Raw genomic sequence first — 21906 nt, 5'->3', positions numbered from 1 at the left:
TGAAGTTAATAGTTAACCAAGAGGAGGCAACATAACCAAAAGCACAGTGACCATTGTACAAGTCTTCTTAGGGTCAACCTGGGTTTTTATTTCTAGAAAGGTCAAGGGAGGGGTGGTGGTTTTCGATACAATTTTGGCTCACCAACCTTTCTAATACTACATTTCAATTATGACTAGAAATAGGTCTGAATGTCTTCCCAGACAGTCTGGTATTTATGTTCCTTTTTGTCAGGAGAGGAGAGGTCTTAATGAGACTTCATTTAAATTTTGATTATTAAACTGAGGCTTTAATTGGTGTCAATGCCTTATCTCTAAAATGTAAAACTTAACTAGAATTTGCTTGGGGTGGGGGATGGGGATTGGTATTTTTAGGACTAATAACATTGAAAACTGATTCAGCCTGTCTAGTAACTGAACAGTTTTCAATAGCATGGTTAGTCAAATTCATTATGACTTTTAACTTAAGAAGCTTTTGGGGTAGGTTGGAGTATTTATTACATATTTTACTGTTTAATGTCTAACGGCCTTTTAATTTGTAAACATTTATTGAAATGATTGTGGGGCTGTGGAAAACATTTATCTATTTACCTTTGAAGTAAGTTTTAAGACAGTCCACTTTTTAGCATGTGTGTTGTGTCCAGCCTGTGGTTGTCTGAACTAATAAATGTGATTTTTCTCCCCGTTCTCGCTTTTATTTATTTGTGTATAGGCCTCTTCCCTGGTGTTTCCTGATTGGAAAACACGTTGATAGAGCCCAGCTTTGCAGTTCTTGTAATAGAATTACAAGCAATACACAATACGGTCTTAAAGCTTTTTACAAACTAATGCACATGTGCTTGTATGGAATGATTTTCTGAGCCTGATAAATTTTAACTATTGTTAGGTTAATTCAACTGCCTCAGCCGTTGTACCCTCCTTTCACAAACTGCCCTTTGGTGTAGTACAGTGAAATCCAGTTGCTTGTGTCTTACAAGGCTACCCTAACTGCTCTAAGGGAGGCTTAGAAATTGGGAGTTGTGGGCTTTGGGAAGCAACAGTTTTCCTCAGTGGGCTGAGGCACCTTTCCACCATTTGGGCAATTCTAAAGGCTCTAAGTGTGGAAATGAAAATTGTGAAGTCTTAAGTGCCTGCTAGGTAATCCTGGTTTGGTTTTGAGACCGGTAATCCCCCATTACGCTTTGATGGACCTGTGGAAGGATCCTCTAGTGGGAAAACTTGCCTCTACCACTGATTATCAGTGTGTCTCCACATTCACCTGGAGGATTTGTTTAAGAGGTCACAGGGCTCCTTTTCCAAAAGTGTTCCCAGGGGGTGCAGGCACTGCTGGCCGAGGACTCCCTTTTGAGAACCACTCCCAAAATGTGAAAGATCCATACCCTTCCCTGTCGCACAACCCCAACCCCAGAGAGCAGAGAACCTCTTTGTTGGGTAGGTAGGTACCATGGCGGCAACATTTACAAGGAGTTGCAACTAAAGCTTGTGTCTGTAATCTATAAAGGGCTCAGACTTTAAAAGAGGTAACGGTTATTTACGCAAACACATGAGATTGAAAAGGTGTATTTAAATGGCGATTTGGCGAACTCTATTTTGATGTGATTTGCAAAACACTTGAGAAGCAAAGCGGACTTGGTACAGCACGATAGTGAAAAGTAGATGAGGATGGTCTTTATCGGTGCTAATGATGGCTAAAAAGTAGGGGCCGAACTTGGTTGAGGCGAGAAACGGTACCGGGTCTGCGCCGGCCATAGCTACTGGCCTAGGCCTGCAACCGCTACAACCGAAACACGGGCGCGCTTCCGTGGGCGTGGCCAGCCGGGCGTCCGCGCACTTCCGTCGCGCCTGCGCAGTTGGCTCCTGGGCTCACGTTTGTGGCCGTTTCCCGGGACCAGCCAGCTAATAGGATACTGCTGTTTAACTCCCGTGGGCGATGCGTTCTGGTGCTGCAGTCAGGGCCTGCCGGAAAGTCTGCAGGTGCCTATTGTCTGGGTTTGGAGGTCGAGTGGATGGGGGGCCGTCTGAGCCTTTGACGGAAGGGAGTAGCTCCTTCGGAGTGCCCCTGCGGTCGCAAGCGGAGCTGCCCCGGGGGAGCGAGCCGACCGAAGTCCCCGAGTCCGGTGAGGGGAGCGAGGAGCTGCTAGAGATCTGTCAGAGAAGGCATTTCTTCAGCGGCAGCAGGCGGCAGCTTAGCCGACATTCTCTTCTGAGCGGGTGCCACCCCGGCTTTGGCCCCTTGGGCATAGAGTTGCGGAAGAACCTGGCGGCAGAATGGTGGTCCTCCGTGGTGGTGTTAAGGGAGCAGGTCTTCCCGGTAGACGCCCTCCACCATGAGCCAGGCCCTTTGCTGCCCGGGGACAGTACCTTTAGGTTAGTTTCAGCAGCAACTCTACGCGAACTCTTGCAAGACAAAGAGCTGAGTAAGGAACAGCTAGTAGCATTTCTTGACAACTTACTGAAAACTTCTGGGAAACTACGGGAGAACCTTCTTCACGGTATGCTTCACGATTTCATGCTTCAAAATAGATGGGGTGGAAAGGCAGTCTTGGTAGATTTCGCGAATTGCAACAGGCCCTGTATTCACGTGGGAAGGAAATTATCTGGTTCTCATCTTTTTGATGTAGTTGGGTATATTCACTTCCTACCATGGAGAAAACTGGTCCATTTGACTGGACAACACTAGAGTTCAATTGAGCAGCTCCAGAATTCGGGCCTAAATTAAATGATGTGAGTCATTTGTTCGACGTTACTAAAACGTTTGTAAATACTTTGTTATCTTTAATTTTACACACAATAGACTAATCAAAAGCTTATTTTTCTAGAGCAAAATGAAAATCCCCCTCCCCCAATTTTTTCTTACAGAAAACTGGTCTACAGTTGTTTGAAGTGCCCCTTAAGTGATTTTTGAGTCAGTTAAAAAAATAATAGTACTAATCAAGCTTTATAAATAATTCTTGAGTGAACACACAGAAATTTGTAGGTCACAATTTGCCCTTGGAGTCAAATAGAACATGATAGCAGAGATTCTGAAAAAAGTAAAAAAATAAAATAAAATAAAATAACAAAATAACGGTTCTTTACAGGACAGACTTGCAGCCACAGCTTCTCATCTTTGCAAAATGCTATCCTTGCTATTTTAATTAAGTGGCACTATAAAGTAACTTAAAATAACCCAATGTCCATGGTTGTCTGAAAATTAGTACCCATATTTTAAAGATTTCCCTAATAAAACAAACTGGTGAGTATTTGTGACAGTTCTCATTTGTGCTACTTTAATTATTCCATGTCTTTTTTCTGGGGGAGTTAAATCACTACTTGTTACTATGTCCAAAACACATCAATGTTTTCTTCCCTATTAGAAAATGAAACTTAGCTCGCTTAGATGCCCATTCATCAAAACATCTTTTGATATATCAGACCTTTTCTTTAGCAAACTTAAAACCACTTATTTGCAGAATCCTTTAATTGACTGGTGTTTTTAGCTTAGACTTACCCAGTTTGCTACTTTCTATTCCCAAGGTCCTTGCTTTCTTTATTTCATGTCTGGACAACTTTGGTAGCCTCTACTTATGAATAGCTTTTTAAAATTCTCAGCCATTATGTTTCTGGATATTGTTATTGTCTTTTATGTTTTTGTTTCCAGATATTGTTATTGTTAATTGTCTCTTTCTTCTGTCCTTCTGTGACAAATTACACGTGTTAAACCTTTTCCCCCATCTTGTAATCAGCTTTCTTGAACACAATCACATTTTAAAGTCTGTGTCTAATGACCGAGATGTATCTGTTTCTAGTGTCTGTATCTCCGGCTTTTGGTCATTGGACTTTTCTCCTGATATTCTCTGTAATTTGTGTATAAGTTGGAGAGAGAAATTGAGATATTGGTGGTGTTTTCTTCTTCCTGGGAGGATTTACTTTTGCTTTTGGCAGGCAGCTATCGTGGGAGCATATCTTCTTAATGCAGTTCAAGATTGAGTTTATTGGAGGCTGGTCTTAAGTGTTTTCATCTTTGCTCCTACACTATAGCTCTTTGAATGTCCCTCATGAAAGGCTGGAGTGTTTACCTTGGCACCGCCTCCTTCAGGAGCCCGGAACTACAATTTTTGTACTTTCCAGTCCCATAACTTGTCAGGAAGTTCTCAGCATTTCAGCTTCTCAGCTCTGCTACTTGAGCATTAGAAAAGCAACAATCACTGTTGGGTTCACCTCTCTGCTCTACCCGTCTCTCCATGTTTTGGACCCACAAGTCTTTACTGCCTTGATAGTCTTTAAACAGATTTTTTTTTTTTTTATTTCTTTACCAGCTTTTTCTCTTTTTTTTTTTTAATTTTTTCTTAATGTTTATTTATTTTTGAGAGAGACAGAGACAGAATGTGAGTGGGTTAGGAGCAGAGAGAGAGGGAGACACAGAAGCAGAAGCAGGCTCCAGGCTCTTGAGCTGTCAGCACAGAGCCCGACGTGGGGCTCAAACTCACGAGCCGTGAGATCATGACCCGAGCCGAAGTCGGATGCTCAACCGACTGAGCCACCCAGGCGCCCCCCAGCTTTTCTTATCAGCAGGCTAGTGTACTATTATCAGAAGTGGAAATTTCAAGTAATTTGAACACAATGCTGTCATTTAGTGGGATGCCATCTCAGTGCATAAAGAACCACAAAGAACTCTTGAATTTAGATTTATTCCAAATAGAAATGTTGGAAATAGAATTCTGAAGCTGTTTCATATATGTTAGATGATAAAGCAAGTAGATGGATAGGTTAAGGTTATTAGGAACCAAGATTTTCGCTGTAAGAAAAAAGAGATACAAATATAATATAAAAGATACAAATATAAAAGAAGGCAAGGATAAACTTTGTAATGTTAAATTTGAATCAGCAATATTATATTAATATTAGTATGACCTCATAATTTTGAAAAACATTTCTTAACTTTCTTCATTTTGAAAGGACCTAGAAGTGATGACAATAACAATAAACACAACTAGTACCCAGACTTTGATTTTTAAAATGAACCAGTGCTTGGAGAAATGGCTAATCCCAGATCTGGGGCAGGGAAAGTACAAAGTGAGTTTGAGACATTTTATGGTGCTAGAAAGCAAAGAATTACTTGAAGACTAGTAGAGTTATATCACAAGGACACAGATAATGGCTTGAAGGAGAATCCAGGTGAATATTAATTAGTAATAGTAATAGATTATAACACATTAAAAATAGAAATTTATAGTGTTAATCAAAAAAGAAATAGTTGAGACTGCCGGTAGGGGAAAGGGATGGAAAAACATTGTTTTTACAGAAGCTATGAAATAAATGTAGAAGGAAAGACAGAAAAGTCACCTTTTAATGATTTTGCAATCCCCAGTATAATGATTCAAGCAGGATCATGAATGGATTCTAAAATGTTGGGTGGAAGTTTGTTGAGCAGGATGTTGTTGGGGAATGGATATTACTACCTGATCAGGTAATCAAATTTGGTTTCATTAATATGGGATAATCTGAAATTATGTTCCTCCTGTTAAAATGCAAGAAGACCTACATATCAACTATGTAGTATTTAGTTCTGTTAAAAATGATTTACCCCAATTAATGAAACAATTAGCCAGATCTTGAGTATGACTGTCCTGGACTCCAGTCAAGTCAATGTCATTAAAAGCAAAGTTAGAGAAGGAGGGAGGAGCAAGGGGACATGTTCTAGATTAAAATAGATTAAAGAGACCTGGTAAAAATGCAGAGCAGGAACCACAGCAATAAATGACATTTTGGGTGACAATTGGAGAAAATAAAATATTGACCATGTGTTAGATGAAATTGTGGTATTACGATTAATTTTATGGTGCAGTAATGATAGAGAATAATTTCAGGAGCCACATGCTGAAATGTTTCGGGGTGAACAAGAAAACATGTGGCAGAATGTTGACAGTTGGTGTGTCTAGCTGAAGAGTTTACAGATATTTATTGTACTATACTTTCAACTTTCTTATTGATTTGAAAATCAAGAAGTTGTGGGGAAACCCCCTAAAACTAAGTGGTAATCAATTAAGATCTGCCTTAATAGTTCCATGCTACTTGTACCGCTTTGCTGGCATTATTATATTGTTAACTTGTTTATAAACTGACCCTTATGACTTGGGGATATGGAATAGATTGATATGATGATGAATTTATCTTTTGACAGGTGCGTTGGAGCACTATGTTAATTGCCTGGATCTGGTAAACAGGAGGCTGCCTTATGGCCTTGCTCAGATTGGAGTGTGTTTTCATCCTGTTTCTGATACTAAGCAGACACCTGATGGTGTTAAAAGGTACAAAAAAATAACAAATGACATGGCCTTGTATTTAAGTAGTCAAGAACCAGTCACTCTCCCTTTGATCCAGATAGATTATGTAATTTCCAAGTAAGTAACTCTGATATTTCTGATATCCAAAGAATCGGTGAGAAGACTGAGGCTTCACTGGTTTGGTTTACTTCAGCAAGAACTGCAGGCCAGTGGCTTGATTTCTGGTTACGTCATCGACTCCTGTGGTGGAGAAAGGTACCGTTAATTTAATAGTTAATAGGTAGAGTGTCTTAGTGTGTCAGAGATGATATTTCTCTACGATAAAATATTTTATTTGGTGTAGCTACGTTATGCTTGTAAGAGCTATAACGAATAGATAAATGCAAGTAAAACCTCTTTGTAATGATTTTCATTGTCGCATATAAAAAGTTTCTTTGGTAAAGATACCTGTTGATGTCTGTCTTGCTCAGAAGCTTTTGTTGAGTAAGCATTTGCATTCGAGATAGAGTTCAAGTCCCTCACTTGGCATTCCTGGCTGCTGTAGAGTTTGACCCTTGCACACCCTACAGCCCCAACTTTTGTACCCTGCCTCCATGAACTCTGTATTTGTCAAAATGGTTCTGTAATTTATAATTAAGTTTTAGTACCTGCTGAAGGGAAAACAGTTGAAGTAAGCATGTGTGGCTCACCATTGTCTTATCTCTCTCCAATTCTTAAAATCCCAAACACCCACTAAACTGAGTGGAATAATTACAAATAATCACACTCTTCACAAAGGATAAGAATGGTGAGTATACACTTTCTTCTTTACCCCACTTAGTTTACGGTCACCTTCCCCTCTTACTAACTGACCTCAGAAAGGTTACATAGCTCCAACAGTTTTTCTCTGTAGTTCTTTCAAACTAAAAACAATATTTTTAGCAATATATTCACTCATTTAACTAAACTTCATAATTTTTATTTGGAATCTGACCAATTTCATTCAGTTCCTGCATAGAAAGTCTCAGGCAGCTTTCCTTTTTTTTTTTTTTTTTTAATGTTTATTTTAACTTATTTTGAGAGAGTGAGAGCACAGGGGAGGGGCAGAGAGAGGGGGTGAGAGAATCCCAAGCAGGCTCTGCTCTCTCAATGCAGAGCCCAATGCAGGGCTCAAAACCACACAAACCATGAGATCATGACCTGAGCTGAAATCAAAAGTTGACACTTACCTGACTGAGCCACCCAGGTGCCCCACAACTTTTCTTATTTAAAAATTTTTTTTTTTTTTAAGAGACAGAGCATGAGTGGGGGAGGGGCAGGGGCAGGGACACAATATGAAGCAGGCTGTAGGCTCTGAGCTGTCAGCACAGAGCTGGACACAGGGTTAGAACTCAGGAACTGCGGGATGATGACCTGAGCCGAAGTTGGACGCTTAACTGATTGAGCCGCCCAGGCGCCCCTCAACTTTACTTTTTAACATTTATTTTAACAAGTTAATAAAACAAGTTTCTTTTCTAGTTTGCCAAGAGTCCATCTAACTTCAGCAGCAGTGATTGTCAGGACGAAGAGGGACGAAAAGGAAATAAACTTTACTACAATTTTCCATGGGGAAAGGAGCCAATCGAGACCCTGTGGAATCTAGGAGACCATGAACTTTTAAACATGTGTCCTGGAAATGAGTCTCAATTACACGTATGTTTTATATTAAGCTCCTATATATTTTTTACCCAGGTTCTCTAACTGATCTTTTTTTTTTAAGTTTATTGATTTATTTTGAGACAGAGACAGAATGCAAGCAGGGAAGGGGCAGAGAGGGAGGGAAAGAGAGAGAATCCCAAGCAGGCTCCGCACTGTCAGCACAGAGCCCGATGTGGGGCTGGAACTAACAAACCATGAGATCATGACCTGAGCCAAAATCAAGAGTCAGCCAACTTAACAATGAGCCACCTAGGCACCCCTAACTGATCGCTTCTGAAACCATTTGAGAATAAGTTGTAGACATGGGGCCCCATGACCTCTTAATACTACAGTATATATGTCTGAAATGCAAGGACACTCACCTACTTAACCACAACACAGCTGTCAAAATCTGGAATGTAATGATAATCTAATTATTACCATCCAATCCACTTAATCCTTCAAATGTTGTCCTAATGATGTCCTTCATAGGTCCAATATCCAATCTAGGATTTCATGTAGTTGTCATGTCTCTTTAGTTTCCTTCAGATGAACAGTTCCTTTTATCTTTGATGACCTTGGCATTATTTTTAAAGATTTTATTTTTAAGTAATTGCTACACCCAATGTGGGCTTGAAATTACAGCCAAGAGATAAGCATGCTCTACTGACCGAGCCAGTCAGACGCCCCATGACTTTGACATTTTTGAAGAGTATATGTCTTTGTAGTTACTTTGTAGAATGTCCCTCAATTTGAATTTCTCTCATGTTTCCTTATGATTTATGTGTTTTTGCTAGGAATACCACAGAAATGGTGCTGCCCTCTCAGTGTATCATATCACAAGGCAAATGATAATCAGATTTTTTACTGTGGATGTTAACTTTTATCTCTTGGTTGCGATCGTGCTACCAGGTTTCTCCAATATGAAGTTGACAAATACTTTGTACTTAGTAATTAATGAGCAATCAATATGTCTTTTGTGGGCAGACAGTTTAAGACTATGTCAATAACCTGTTTCTCACTGCATTTTGACCTACCAGTTGGAGCATGTGTTGATGTTTCTTGTGTAAATCAGTGGTTACTATGAGGGTTGCTAAATGGTGTCATTTATTATAATTATTAATTGTATTATTGCTCTATTAGATTTGTTTTTCAACAGTATACTGTGGGGTAAAGTTTTCTCCCCCTTTCTGTAAATATGGACTTACCCATTCCAGTTTCTCTCAGAGGGTTATAATCTGTTACTAGCATCATTTATTTTGATGCTGAAATTGCCCTAGACTTGGCCAGGGTCCTTTTGACATACCTCTATCATTCTCTGAGCGTTTCTTTACTTTTTGTAGCAACAAGTTGTTCCAGGATCATCTTGTTTCTTGGCCTAGCTGTGGAGTCAGCCATTTCTCCAAGGAACCTTAATTCTTATTAGAGGAAAATGTATTTAAAAACTGAGATTTTGCTACAAGGTGTACTCCTTGCAAGTGGGTATCATTGCTTCTGGGCCCTTTCTGTGGACCCAGCTAAGAAATATTTGTAGGCGATTCTGTACATACATGTTTACACACTCACCTCTATATTTGTGTCTGTATTTACCTGGTAAAAACTAAGAGTGCACACCAGTTCTTCAAGTTCTAGTCTAGTGTCACAGGGTTTATTCTAGCTTCACCTCTTTCCAAATTTATAATTCTCTTCTCTGACAGTGAGAAACCTGGCTCCCAGTATCTTCAGTTACTGATTTTTCATTTCTTGTATGTAACCAAAGTCCCTACCATTGTTATACAAAGATCAGCCCTGATACATCCCTCTTCCCACCCCATCAGACACTCTAGGTGAGTGTTTGAAGCAGGGGAAGGAACAAGGAAGAAAGACTAAAGAACTTGACTGTAGATATGCTGTTGCCCGCTCCCTTTACAACCCCCATCACTAGGTGCTCTGGTGAGAATATAGAGAAGGAGGATTAGTTAGAAAGCCTGGCTTTGGGCCTCAGTGTCCCCTTCTTTACCAGTCACACTGGCTAGAAGTTGGGCCCTGGATCTCTCCCAGTTGGATACACTAGCCAGCTGACCAAAAACTGAGCCCTGGCCACAGAAGAAAGGTGCTTCATTTACATCCTAAAAGGAGCAAAGTTTTCAAAATTTAAACAGGTGATATAGTTTTCTTAGAGAAGGAGCCTTGCCTTTCCATCACACAGGGTTCTTTATAAATGTCTATAATATTTTTCAAGGTACCCATGGATACAAAGTTTTAGAAGCCACATGGATGGATAGAATTGTGGCTGAGCCCTCTTATATGCTGACCCAGTCTTTCATTTAATTTTTTTAAAGTTTATTTATTTTGAGGAGGGGAGGGGCAGAGAGAAAGAGAATCCCAAGCAGACTCTGCATTGTCAGCACAGAGCCTGATATGGGGCTTGATCTATGAGATCATGACCTGAGCAGAAATCAAGGCTGGGATGCTCAACAGACTGAGCCAGCCAGGCACGCCCATGCTGACCCTTTCTTTAAGTTTATTTATTTTGAGAAAGAGAGGGCGGTGGGGGTGGAGAAGGGGCAGAGAAAGAGGGAGCGAGAAAGAATCCCAAGCAGGCTCTGCACTGTCAGCACAGAACCTGACGTGGGGCTTGAACCCACAAACCATGAGATCATGACCTGAGCTGAAACCAAGAGTCAGATGCTTAACCGACTGAGGCACCCAAATGCCTCTATGCTGACCCATTTTTGAGCTGTTGCAGATTTGAATGTTTAGATTTTCTGATTGGCGACAGGAGGAGTTTTTATGTGCTATTTGGTGACTAATAGAGTCTTCTCGTTGTTGAATATTTTCCCATAGCACCAACACCATCACATTTCATTTGGGGATATTCAGCACTCTTATGAAACCTGGTTAGCATAGTCATAGTTAAATAATCATTATCATAGTTAAAAACCAATCAGTCTTGTGACTAGGAATTTAATTTTTTTAGGTCTTTTTTTTTTTTTTTTTTTTTTTTTTTTTTTAAACGTAATCGCTACACCTAGTACGGGGCTTGAACTCAGATCAAGGGTGGCATGCTCTTCTGACTGAGCCAGCCAGGGCCCCAGTCTTATCACTAGAAATTTGAAGATAATCTCTTTGTTATGGCTATTAGTCTCTTAATTTTTGTTCATTTTTTCACTATCTCCATGGAAAATTTTCCATACTCACCGTTAAATTGTTGCCCTTCCATTTCCATGGTTCTCAAAATTGCTCATCATTAGTTGAACATGTTATAAAATAATAAGTAGAATTTCTGCTATTTAGTATGTTTTTTTGAAAGGCTTCTTGGGCTATTTGGTGTTTGTTTTTAGTAAATTTTACAGTTAACATCTAAGTACATTCTTGGAGGGATGTTTTTTTGAGAATGGTGAAGTAGATTAGCAACGTCTGAAGAACAAAGTGAGTATAGAAAGAAGTTTATTCTGGATGGTATAAGAAATCAGATATTCTAGCTAAGAAGAGTTACCATTGGATACCTTGGCATCCTTGGATATCCAGTTATCAAAGAATTAGAAAACATTACCTGCATCTGGTTGGCTCAGTCAGTAGAGCATGTGACTCTTGATCTCGGGGTTGTGAGTTTAAGTCCCACGTTGGGTATAGAGATTACTTAAAATCTTTGGGGCATCTGGGTGGCTCAGTTGGTTGAGCGTCTGACTTCAGCTCAGGTCATGATCTGGCAGTTTGTGAGTTCAAGCCCCCTGTCGAGCTCTGTGCTGACAGCTCAGAGCCAGGACCCTGCTTCGGATTCTGTGTTTCCCTCTTTCTCTGCTCCTCCTCGGCTTGCTCTCTGTCTCTCACTCTCTCTCAAAAATAAATAAACTTTAAAAAATAACAATAAAAATAAAATCTTCATTAAAAAAGGAAAACATTAAAGCCTTCCTAATACTTAAACACAATTTAGTCTTTTTTTAATTCAAATGGCACCACAGAAGCTTGCAGTGCCTCAAGAGTTATATTAAGTATCATATCTATAAATGTGTACAAGATGTCAATTAATAGAGTTATAATAGAATCCCAGATTTCAGGAAGTTTACTGCCTTTTGAGAACAAATTTACATTAATCTTTACGGTACCATATGCCATAAAAATGGATTTAAAATGTCAGTACATATATGTATTAGTGAAAACTATGCTTGATCATGGATAGTAGAAGTTGAGGATTGACAAATTTTTTAAGTATCAGAATTACATGAATGTTCAGATGACAGTGATAACAGTAAAAAAAAGAATGAAGGTAGAACTGTTTATATGCAGAACCTTTTTAATTTTTAGAATTGACATTTTAAAAATTTTGAGATGGTTGTTTATCAGCTTAAAAGGAAGGAAAGAGGGGTACCTGGCTGGCTCAGTTGGTTAAGCGTCCGACTTCAGCTCAGGTCATGATCTCACAGTTCGTTGGTTCAAGGTCCACATTGGGCTCTGTGCTGACAGCTCAGAGCCTGGAGCCTGCTTTGGATTCTGTGTCTCCCTCTCTTTCTGCCCCTCCGCTGCTCATGCTCTGTCTCTCTGTCTCTCAAAAACAAATAAACATTAAAAAAAATTTTTTTTTTTTAAATTTTTTTTTTTTTAACATTTATTTATTTTTGAGACAGAGAGAGACAGAGCATGAACGGGGGAGGGTCAGAGAGAGGGAGACACAGAATCTGAAACAGGCTCCAGGCTCTGAGCTGTCAGCACAGAACCCGATGCGGGGCTCGAACTCACGGACCGTGAGATCATGACCTGAGCCGAAGTCGGCCGCTTAACCGACTGAGCCACCCAGGCGCCCCTAAAAAAATTTTTTTTAATAAAAGGAAGGAAATAATTGGTCTCTTATCAGTATCTGATTTATATCCTGCATTATGGTATATTTTACATTCTTAATTGTAGCCTTAAAGTAATAACCCCAATGCAGGTTTTCAAAAGATGTTTGCTTCTTATTAGAACTTTACATTTACATAGATTATACTCCAAACCCCTATCCCTAAGTGTACCAATTGTTTTTTTCTCTAAGGGCCCTTCTGAACTTTATTGTAATATTATAATCTGTATTATAACACTCATGTAGGGAGCACTGGAAAAGTAGTGATGTTGGGGTCCCACTCTTGTCCAGGTAGTTGAGAGCCTCTGGGAGTGGGGCCCAACACAATACCTTTACATTTTATTCATTTATTTATTTTTAATGGGGTTTGTTTGTTTTTTGTTTTTGTTTTTGTTTTTTTTTTTTTTTTTGAGAGAAAAACAGAACAGAGGAGCTGAAGCAGGCTCTGTGCTGCCAGCAGCAAGCCCTTTTGGGGCTAGAACTCACAAACTGTGAGATCATGACCTCAGCCGAAGTCAGATGTTCAACCGAGTCACCCAGGTGCCCCAAAACCTTTTACATTTTATAATTCAGGGCAGTTTTATGGGGCCCCTGGATGGCTCAGTTTTGAGCCCCACATTGGGCTCTGTGCTGACAGCTTAGAGCCTGGAGCCTGCTTCAGATTCTGTGTCTCCCCCCCCCCCCCCCCCCCCCCCAGCCTGCTGCCCCTGTCCTGCTCATGCTCTGTTTCTCAAAAATAAATAAACATTAAAAAAAAATTTTTTTTTAAATTCAAGACAGTTCTAATACATAGTCAATTGAGACTTAATGATCTAATCTAAATCCTAATCTCCCTGAAAGCAGGAAATGTGTCATAACCATCTTTGTGGGTCCAGTGACTAGTATAGGCCTGGCCCAGAGTAGATACTTTCTTAAATGAATTTGTAAGTTTGTGTTCTGATTCTCTAAGTCTATAGTTTTAAGAGATAGCTCTGCTAAATGATACTTTATTTTTGTTCTACTTTTCTATGAAGGGCCGAGATGGACGAAAAAATGTGGTTCCTTACGTTTTATCTGTTAGTGGAAATCTAGACCGAGGCATGCTGGCTTATCTCTACGATTCTTTCCAGCTAACAGAGAGCTCCTTTACAAGAAAGAAGAATCTTCATAGAAAGGTGCTTTTAATATTTCAGAGATAAACTTGGGAAACTAGAAGCATATGTTTTTTTCACTCATGTTATTAGTATACTTGGTTTCTAACACAAACTGTGAATAATAAATTTCTTTTAGTGCAAGTTATTTTACTGTTTTTCAGATTTTTAGAATCTGGCCACAGGAATAATAAGCAGGTTCTCACAGAATAGAACAAGGCATTCCTATTGGGTAATCCCAGAGGCATTTCTGTTTGATCCTGGCAGACAGGGAGACAGAAATCTCTGATTCTTAGCTCCTGAGCCTTTCCCTCAGGTGGCTTCCATTTGTATCAGAGTGTTAAGTAGGATTATGTCACACTAGTAAGACTTGTGGTATTGACCTTACTGCTTCTAGTCCCCAAGTGGCTATTGAGTAGATCATAAGAGCTAGCTATGGGCCTGGATAAAGGACATTTTTAAGGGCTCAAAATCAAGAGAGAGGAGGAAAGAAAGTAAATGACTAATGGAGCAAGATTTTGGAAGAAACATGAGGAGTCAAGGCAGGATCAAGAACACAAGTGGGAGGGATTGGTCTTGAAAAGGAATTATTTGAAAAAGCAGGGAGGAGAGAAATGATTATATAGATAGAAATAGGCTACCAGGGCTGGTTAGCCTTTGAAGGAAGTTTTCCTCATACCCTCTATTTTCTTAGGGAATTAGAAGGCAGGATTATTAACTTAAACTGGGGAGGAGTACGGTTTAATTGGCAAGAATTTAGAGTATTCATATCCCCCTTGAATGCAAAAGGGAGCTGCCCCAAATCAATTTCAACATGTTGGGTACTCAGCTGGGACTGGAAACTGAATTTGTCCTACCACGCTGCAGAGATAAGTGGTTTATTACGCAGTGTTCATTTAGCCTGATAGGCCCCTAAAGTTGGATTATAGAATTAATTGTTCAGGGGCTGGGATTTATAGGATGTATAGCAAACAAGGGGGATCCGTTCTTTCTCTCATATCCCACATCCAAACCGTCAGCAAAAACCATCGGACTCTGTCTTCAAAATATATCCTGTGTCTGACCATTTCTTACCACCAACTGCTTCCACTCTGATTTAAGCCACCACCATCCCCTCCCTCTGGCACTGAATGACCCTTTTCAAAGGTATGTGTTACTTTGCCCGGCTGCTCAGAATATTCCACTAAACTCCTCCGCTCACTCAGATGAAAAGGCAAAGCCTCCCAAGTGTTTCACAAAACCCTTCCCTTTTGACCTCACACGCCTGCTCCAGCAGCACAGACCTCCTTGCTGTTCCTGGGACATGCAGGTCACGCTTCCATTTGGCTGGGATGCGCCTCCTCCAGGACCCACTTGCACCTCTCAAGTCTGCCCCAGTGTCACCTCAGAGAGAAGAACTTCTCTTACTACCTTATTTAAAATTGCAGCGGTGCCTGGGTGGCTCAGTCAGTTAAGCACCCGACCTTTGATTCTGGCTCAGGTCGTGATCTCCCACGTCACAGTTCGTGAGTTTGAGCCCCATGTTGGGCTCTCTGCTCATGACGTGGAGCCGGCTTGGGATTCTGTCTCCCTCTCTCTCTGCCCCTTCTCCGGTCATGTGCGTGCACCCTCGCAAAAAAAAAATAAAGTTAAACTAAAAAAAATTGCAAACAGCCTCTCCAAACCACCACTCACCAGCACTTCCTGTCTCCTCCCATACCACCTTCAAATATATGATTTACTTGTTTATTATCTGTCTATCCCCTCCATGAGGGGCAGGGAGTTTTGTCCCCAGTACGTAGAACTGTTTCTGGCACTAAGTAGCTGTTCAATATCTGTTGAGTGGATGGATGAATAAGAAAAGTGGTAAGTTTTGGCAAAAGAAGAGTCCAAACAATAAGCCACATGGCTCTGGCTGGGTAGGGAAGGCAGTGATGCCTGGAAGGGGCATTTTGATTGAGGGAAAATAGAGTTGTCAGAAAATGGGAGAGTAGCAAGTGAGCTTATTTCTGCAGAACATTTAAGTGGGGAAGTCAATGAGCACCTGGATATAGCCAGCTAAGTACATCATTACATGATTTTTTTCTGACCTCAGCTAGCTTCCGTTTTCATACAAGATTTTACTGTTTAAGAAGCTCTATGTTTGTTAGTGCTTGTGTTATGTTTAAACAAGGTGTGCTGTCCTTTCCCCCCCCCCCCTTTAAATTGCTTTTAGGTACTTAAACTTCACCCTTGTTTAGCCCCTGTTAAGGTTGCTTTGGATGTGGGAAGAGGCCCAACAGTGGAATTAAGACAGGTGGGTTAAATGAGTTTTAATGTCATGATTTTAATTATTACCATTATTTCAAACAAATGGGTAGCTTGCCATTTAAAATTTTTGATTTGATTTTTTAAATTAATATTTTTTTATTTGAGAGAGAGAGAGGAAGTGGGGTAGAGGGGCAGTGGGAGACAGAGAATTCCAAGCCCTGGGGATAGATACCATGACCCTGGGATCGTGACCTAAACTGAAATCCAGAATTGGACACTCAGCTGACTGAGCCACCCAGGCATCCCTCATTGGCTTCTTAAAAAATTTAATTAAATGGCTATGGATAAATTCTATGGTTAATTATAGATAATTGGAACTATAGTATATAAAAGAAGCTGCATACAGTTCAGTGGATTTTACTGTTAAGTCATGCTTAGTGATAGTTGCATTTTTTAAATGAGTGTGCATAGTTTTGGTAATCCAAATATTTGTACAGATGTCTAGTGAGTTATTTCTTGCCTACTTACAATTTTAACGTAACACTTTTGATACCTGTTGATATAAACACAAGTTCTAGATCTGTAATCTTGTTTTGGTTTCTCTAATCTATCTAGCCTAATGAAATACTCTTGAGAAAAGCCAGGAGGGTGGTTTTAGTTTCTTTTGAGACCCCCCCTTTACAGTGATGCTGGGTCCTGGGTGACTCAGACCCATCTAGCAACTGAGTGAGGACCCTAGCAAGATTCACCCAGCTTTTTTCTTCAGGGTCCTGTGGAGAGGTCTTGGGGGGAGGGGCAGGTAGTGCACACAGAGGAAAGGAAGGTAATGGTTTAACTTCCACTTTTCCCCCTGGGGTCATGGCGGACTCCCCAGCACCCTTGTAGGTAGAAGTTCCTTGGGGTTTTTTGCTTGAAGGACAAAAAAGAACTCTGCTCCTTAAATATTTGTCATTGTAATTGCAGGCCTTGTTTTGTTTTGGTTTTCTTTACGTGTAAGAATATAATAGTATTGTGTCCCGTGGGTGTTTTTAATTTACCAAAAGGGAGCATGTTGTATATCTTACTCTGTTTCTAACTTTTTTCCCTCAGCAGTATGACAGAAGTTTCTGGGCTATGCAAGGGTTTTTTGCCGGTTATATACATGAAGATGGGATTACTGGATAAAATGGATATGAATCCTTAATTTCACTATGTCAGTGAGATTGTCTCCATATCGGCTGCATGGTGTATTTGTATTCTCACTCATGGTGTGGGAATTGTCATTATCCCATGTCTTCAGCACCTAATCATGCTTAGAGCCATTTCTCTTCTACCTTCCAAAAGAGCAAAAATTTTTTAAGTTTATATATAGCGGGGGGTGGGGGGCAGAGAGAGAGGGAGAGAGAGAATCCCAAGCAGGCTCTGCACTGTCAGCACAGAGCCTGATGTGGGGACTGATGCCACGAACCACGAGATCATGACCTGAGCCGAAATCAAGAGTCGAACATCCAACCTAATGAGCCAGCCAGGTGCCCCAAAAGAGCAAATTGTTTGCTGTCAACCACTAACCTGTTAAAATCCACAATTATGTTTACCTTTCTCTGTTAACTTCTTACTTCGATTTATTAATATTTATATTCTCACCTATCCCCAAAATATCAAGTACCTTAACACCCACCTACTTAGTTACAGTCTTTCCCTCGGAACTTGTTAGAAATGCAGATTCTTGGTCTTCGCGGCAGAGCTGCTGAATCAGAAACTCTGGTGATGCAACATGTGTTTGACAAACCCTCCAGGGGATTCTAATGCTAGCTGAAGTTTGAGAAACAGTACTGTCGCTCAGGCACTCCCTCCACATTCCCCAGTCCGCGATGGTCAACCTCCCCACCAGGGACATTTGTTGTTGTCTAGAGAGAGTTTTGGTTGTCACTTGTGGGGAGAGGAGTGCTAGAGGTATCTCGTGGAGGCCAGGGATGCTGCTAAGTATCCTGCGTCAGCATTCAGAGGGGGAGAAACCCTTCTCCAGATTGTTAAGGATGTTTAAAGTTTTTGCTCTGTTTTGCTTCACCATTGCTTGTTAACAAAACTGTTTATTATGTAAATTATGTAATATTACCCCTTACTACTTCTGTATTTCCAGTTAGGCTTTTGTGTACAGCGTCCCACCAAAATCAGTCATTCTGTCCTGGAAACGTTTTCTTTAGTTGGCTTCAGGAACACTGTTGTCCCCGTTTTCATCATGTTCGTCTGACTACTTCTCCCTTGTTTCCTCTCTGCCTGACATGGTTGTACAACCCTGGGGCTCAGTGCCCTGCTCTCAGATGAGTTCACAGCACAGCGCTTTGGACTGTTTTTTCTCCAACAGAATCTGCTTTGGTTTGGTTTTGTTAGTGTTTTGAATGATAACGATGATGACAAAAATTCTTGTATTTGGTATAAAATTTTCTCTCTGAGAATATTTGCATTTAGTATTCAGCTTTGCAGTGCTTAATTTCTTCATTTCCAGAGGAAGTATGCAGCTTATAAGTATATAGTATGTGAATTGTGAACACTATTATCACATAACTAAAAGAATTTATGCCCATTTTAAACACTGGAAAAGGTGATTAGTGGTTTCATGAAAACAGGGTAATCATCCTAGTTACTTTTACTTCCTTCATATTTGAATTTTATGTATTTTTTCTCAGGTTTGTCAAGGACTATTTAGTGAATTACTAGAAAATGGTATTTCTGTGTGGCCTGGTTATTTGGAAACTGTGCACTCCTCACTGGAACAACTTTATTCAAAGTAAGAATTGTCTTTTTTTTTTTTTTTTCCCAACGTTTATTTATTTTTTGAGAGAGTGAGAGAAAGAGAGAGAGAGCAGGCTTCAGGCTCTGAGCTGTCAGCACAGAGGCCAACATGGGGCTCAGACTCATAAACTGCTAGATCATGACCAGAGCCAAAGTTGCACGCTTAACCAACTGAGCCACCCATGCACCCCAAGAATTGTTTGTGTTCAGAGTTTTTGATCCTGTGATGTTTCTTTATGAGTAACAGAAATCTCTTCTAAATATCCTTCTAAATATCTATCTATTTATATCTACATAAAATTATTCCTAACTCTCCCATTTACAGAACCATGTGCCCCTAGTTAATTGCTATAGCAGGAACAGTATTCATCAGGTATATCTGAGCACATACTATGTGCAGCTTTAAGACTTAATGTCATGGACTATGTGTACCCGAGTTTATCATTTTATCAAGGATGCATTTATGTATATTAGACACATTTATTGAATTAGGACTGAGGGAACATGAGTGGAGTGCCTTTTCCTTGCTTGTGTTGTGGTTTATTCTGAGGCTGAGTGGAAGATAATTCCATCCCAGACAAACGACAGAGGACTAGTTTCAGTGATCAGCACCTCTGTTCACCCAGTTGATCCAGACACATTCCTGGATTTATCGTCCTTAACTCTTTCCTCTTCCTTATTTTTCACCTCCAGTTCATCACTACATGCCAGCCTGCTTCCTGAATAGTATCTTGGACCCATCTCTCGATCCTTAGTACACTGCCCAAGTTAAAGTCAACAGTGTCTTCTGGCTGGTTCTTGCAGTAATCTCCTGATCTTTTTTTTTTTTTTTTTTTTTAATTTTTTTATGTTTATTTTTTGAGAGAGAGAGCATGAGTTGGGGAGGGGCAGAGAGAGAGGGAGACACAGAATCCAAAGCAGGCTCTAGGCTCTGAGCTATTGGCACAGAGCCTGACACAGGGCTTGAACTCACAAACCACAAGATCATGACCTGAGCTCAAGTCGGACCCTTAACTCAGGCGCCCCTCCTGATTGATCTTCTGTCTCTAGTCTTACCCCCTGCTATTTCATTAACTTCTCTTTTTCAAATAATCCATTCTTCCCTCCTTTGGGTTTATTTTGTTATCTTAATAACTTTTTGTGTTGACTGTCTTTTGGGTGAAAAGTTGGGAAGCTTTATGTTTTTCTCTTCAGTTCTCTAGCAACTTGTTAAAATACGCCTTTCAGATGATGTCAGAGGAAAAACAGGTTTCTATAGATAAAGCAAGTAATGGTTTCACTGTATGTAAAACTGAAATGTGCCGCTTGAACCTGCCAGTCCTGTGAGTTCTAAAATCTTATCCTTTGTGTCATTAGAGGATAATTGAATATTATCAAGTTACAGTTGTTTTTGAATGGTAAAGCCCAAGAGCTTTTTAATGGAACATTTATTAAGCACACTTACTATATTTTGGGCACTTTGATAACAGCAATAAACAAGACAGAAAAGATTCCTGTTCTTATGAAGCCTATATTGGAGTGGGACAAAGTAGACAGTAAACAAGTAAATAGATAAATAGGATAATTGCTGATGGAATTCTAGAAAGAAAACAATGAGGTAGTGTAACTGGGTAAGCAGAAAGAAGGCCAGTGCGAATATATTCAGTTATTGCTGAACTAGAAACTATAAGTTAGCATACTAAGTTCTGTATTAAGCAAGCATGGTTTGGGTATAATGTATTGTACTCAAGATCTTTGTTACAGTAGTATCATAAGAGAATTTAGTCTAAAGTAATTTTTCTTGAATTGTATCCAAGTACCAGAAGGCTATAGTTATTCTGAGGTTCCTCCATAATTTCGCCCCAGATGATGTGTTGAGGTACCAGTGTTTATTTCTCAAATTTTAGTTTTTTATGACTTTCCATCTATTACAATAATTCAGAGAAACTTTATGAAAAGTTTACTTTGAATACAATTTGGAAACTTTGAAAAAGTTTTTTGGTCTACCTTTCAAGCCCTGCCTTTGAGTTTTGTGACTCTGTAAAGTGACTGGGTTCTAAAGTAATTAAAGCTGGTAGTATGGCGAATTTACAATTTAATTTGTGCTCATGTGTTTTGTTTGACTACTTTTTCCCTCAGATATGATGAAATGAGTATTCTCTTCACAGTTTTGATTACTGAAGCTACTTTGGAGAATGGGTTAATACATCTGAGAAGTAGAGACACCACGATGAAGGAAATGATGCATATATCCAAAGTAAAAGACTTTTTAATCAAGTATATATCATCAGCTAAGAATGTATAGATTTTAATATTTATATAATAAATATTCTTCCTTCCTAATTTGATTGTCTTCTATTAACTTAGATTTGTTTTTAGCACCTTTACACTTATGAAGTAGACATTTTCAGTGCTTTTTGAAAATTCAGGTTTTATTCCTTATATATCTTGATGTATTCCATTCTATCAGAAATATGTTCAGCTACAAGAAACAAAAATCCCACTATATTGGGTGCCCCTAGTTGGCTCAGCTGGAAGAGCATGTGACTCTCAAATCTCAGGATTGTGAGTTCAAGACCTACAATGGGTGTAGAGATTCCTTGAAAATCAAATCTTAAAAAAAAAAATCCAACATATTGGATTAAGCAAATTGTATTTTGTTTTTCTCGTAACAAGAAGTCCAAGGGGTGGACTGTCCAGAGCTAGTATAATTATTTCAATTATACTTAGGGACCCAGGCTCTTGATATCTTTCTATTCTACCATCTTTAGTATTTTGGTTTTTATTTTTGTACTTGCTGCTACATGCTCATAAGGTGACTCCTGTCTAGGCTTCTTGTCCACATTCCAGTTAGGAAGAAAGTCAAGGAAACAAGAGCTAAGCAGCCAAAACTCTTTCCTTTTTTTTTTCAAAAAATTTTTTTAATGTTTATTTATTTTTGAGACAGAGCATGAACGGGGGAGGGTCAGAGAGAGGGAGACACAGAATCAGAAGCAGGCTCCAGGCTCCAAGCTGTCAGCACAGAGCCCGATGCAGGGCTCGAACTCACAGACCGTGAGAT

The 21906-nt window shown here is 39.8% G+C and overlaps 1 protein-coding gene across 4 annotated transcripts; it reads left to right on the top strand.

Moving 5' to 3' along the window:
• The first annotated feature begins 1875 nt into the window (after positions 1–1875).
• Positions 1876–21193, top strand: POLG2 (DNA polymerase gamma 2, accessory subunit). Of its 4 annotated transcripts, none has more exons than XM_049637667.1 (8): positions 1876–2489; positions 6161–6287; positions 6413–6518; positions 7761–7934; positions 13749–13889; positions 16060–16140; positions 18761–18861; positions 21014–21193. In XM_049637667.1, the coding sequence occupies exons 1-8, from the start codon at positions 1928–1930 to the stop codon at positions 21024–21026; spliced, it is 1305 nt and encodes a 434-aa protein (XP_049493624.1). In that variant the 5' UTR covers positions 1876–1927; the 3' UTR covers positions 21027–21193. The 4 variants fall into 4 exon arrangements, with proteins under 4 accessions (XP_049493624.1, XP_049493625.1, XP_049493622.1 ...); XM_049637665.1 differs by having other exon boundaries at positions 1881–2489; positions 20985–21193; XM_049637666.1 differs by lacking the exon at positions 16060–16140 and having other exon boundaries at positions 1881–2489; positions 20985–21193.
• The last annotated feature ends 713 nt before the right edge of the window (positions 21194–21906 follow it).

This window comes from Panthera uncia, chromosome E1 (assembly GCF_023721935.1).
Source record: "Panthera uncia isolate 11264 chromosome E1, Puncia_PCG_1.0, whole genome shotgun sequence".
Taxonomy (NCBI): domain Eukaryota; kingdom Metazoa; phylum Chordata; class Mammalia; order Carnivora; family Felidae; genus Panthera; species Panthera uncia.
Note: the sequence above shows the minus strand (reverse complement) of the source record. Positions and strands in the feature narration are given on the sequence as shown.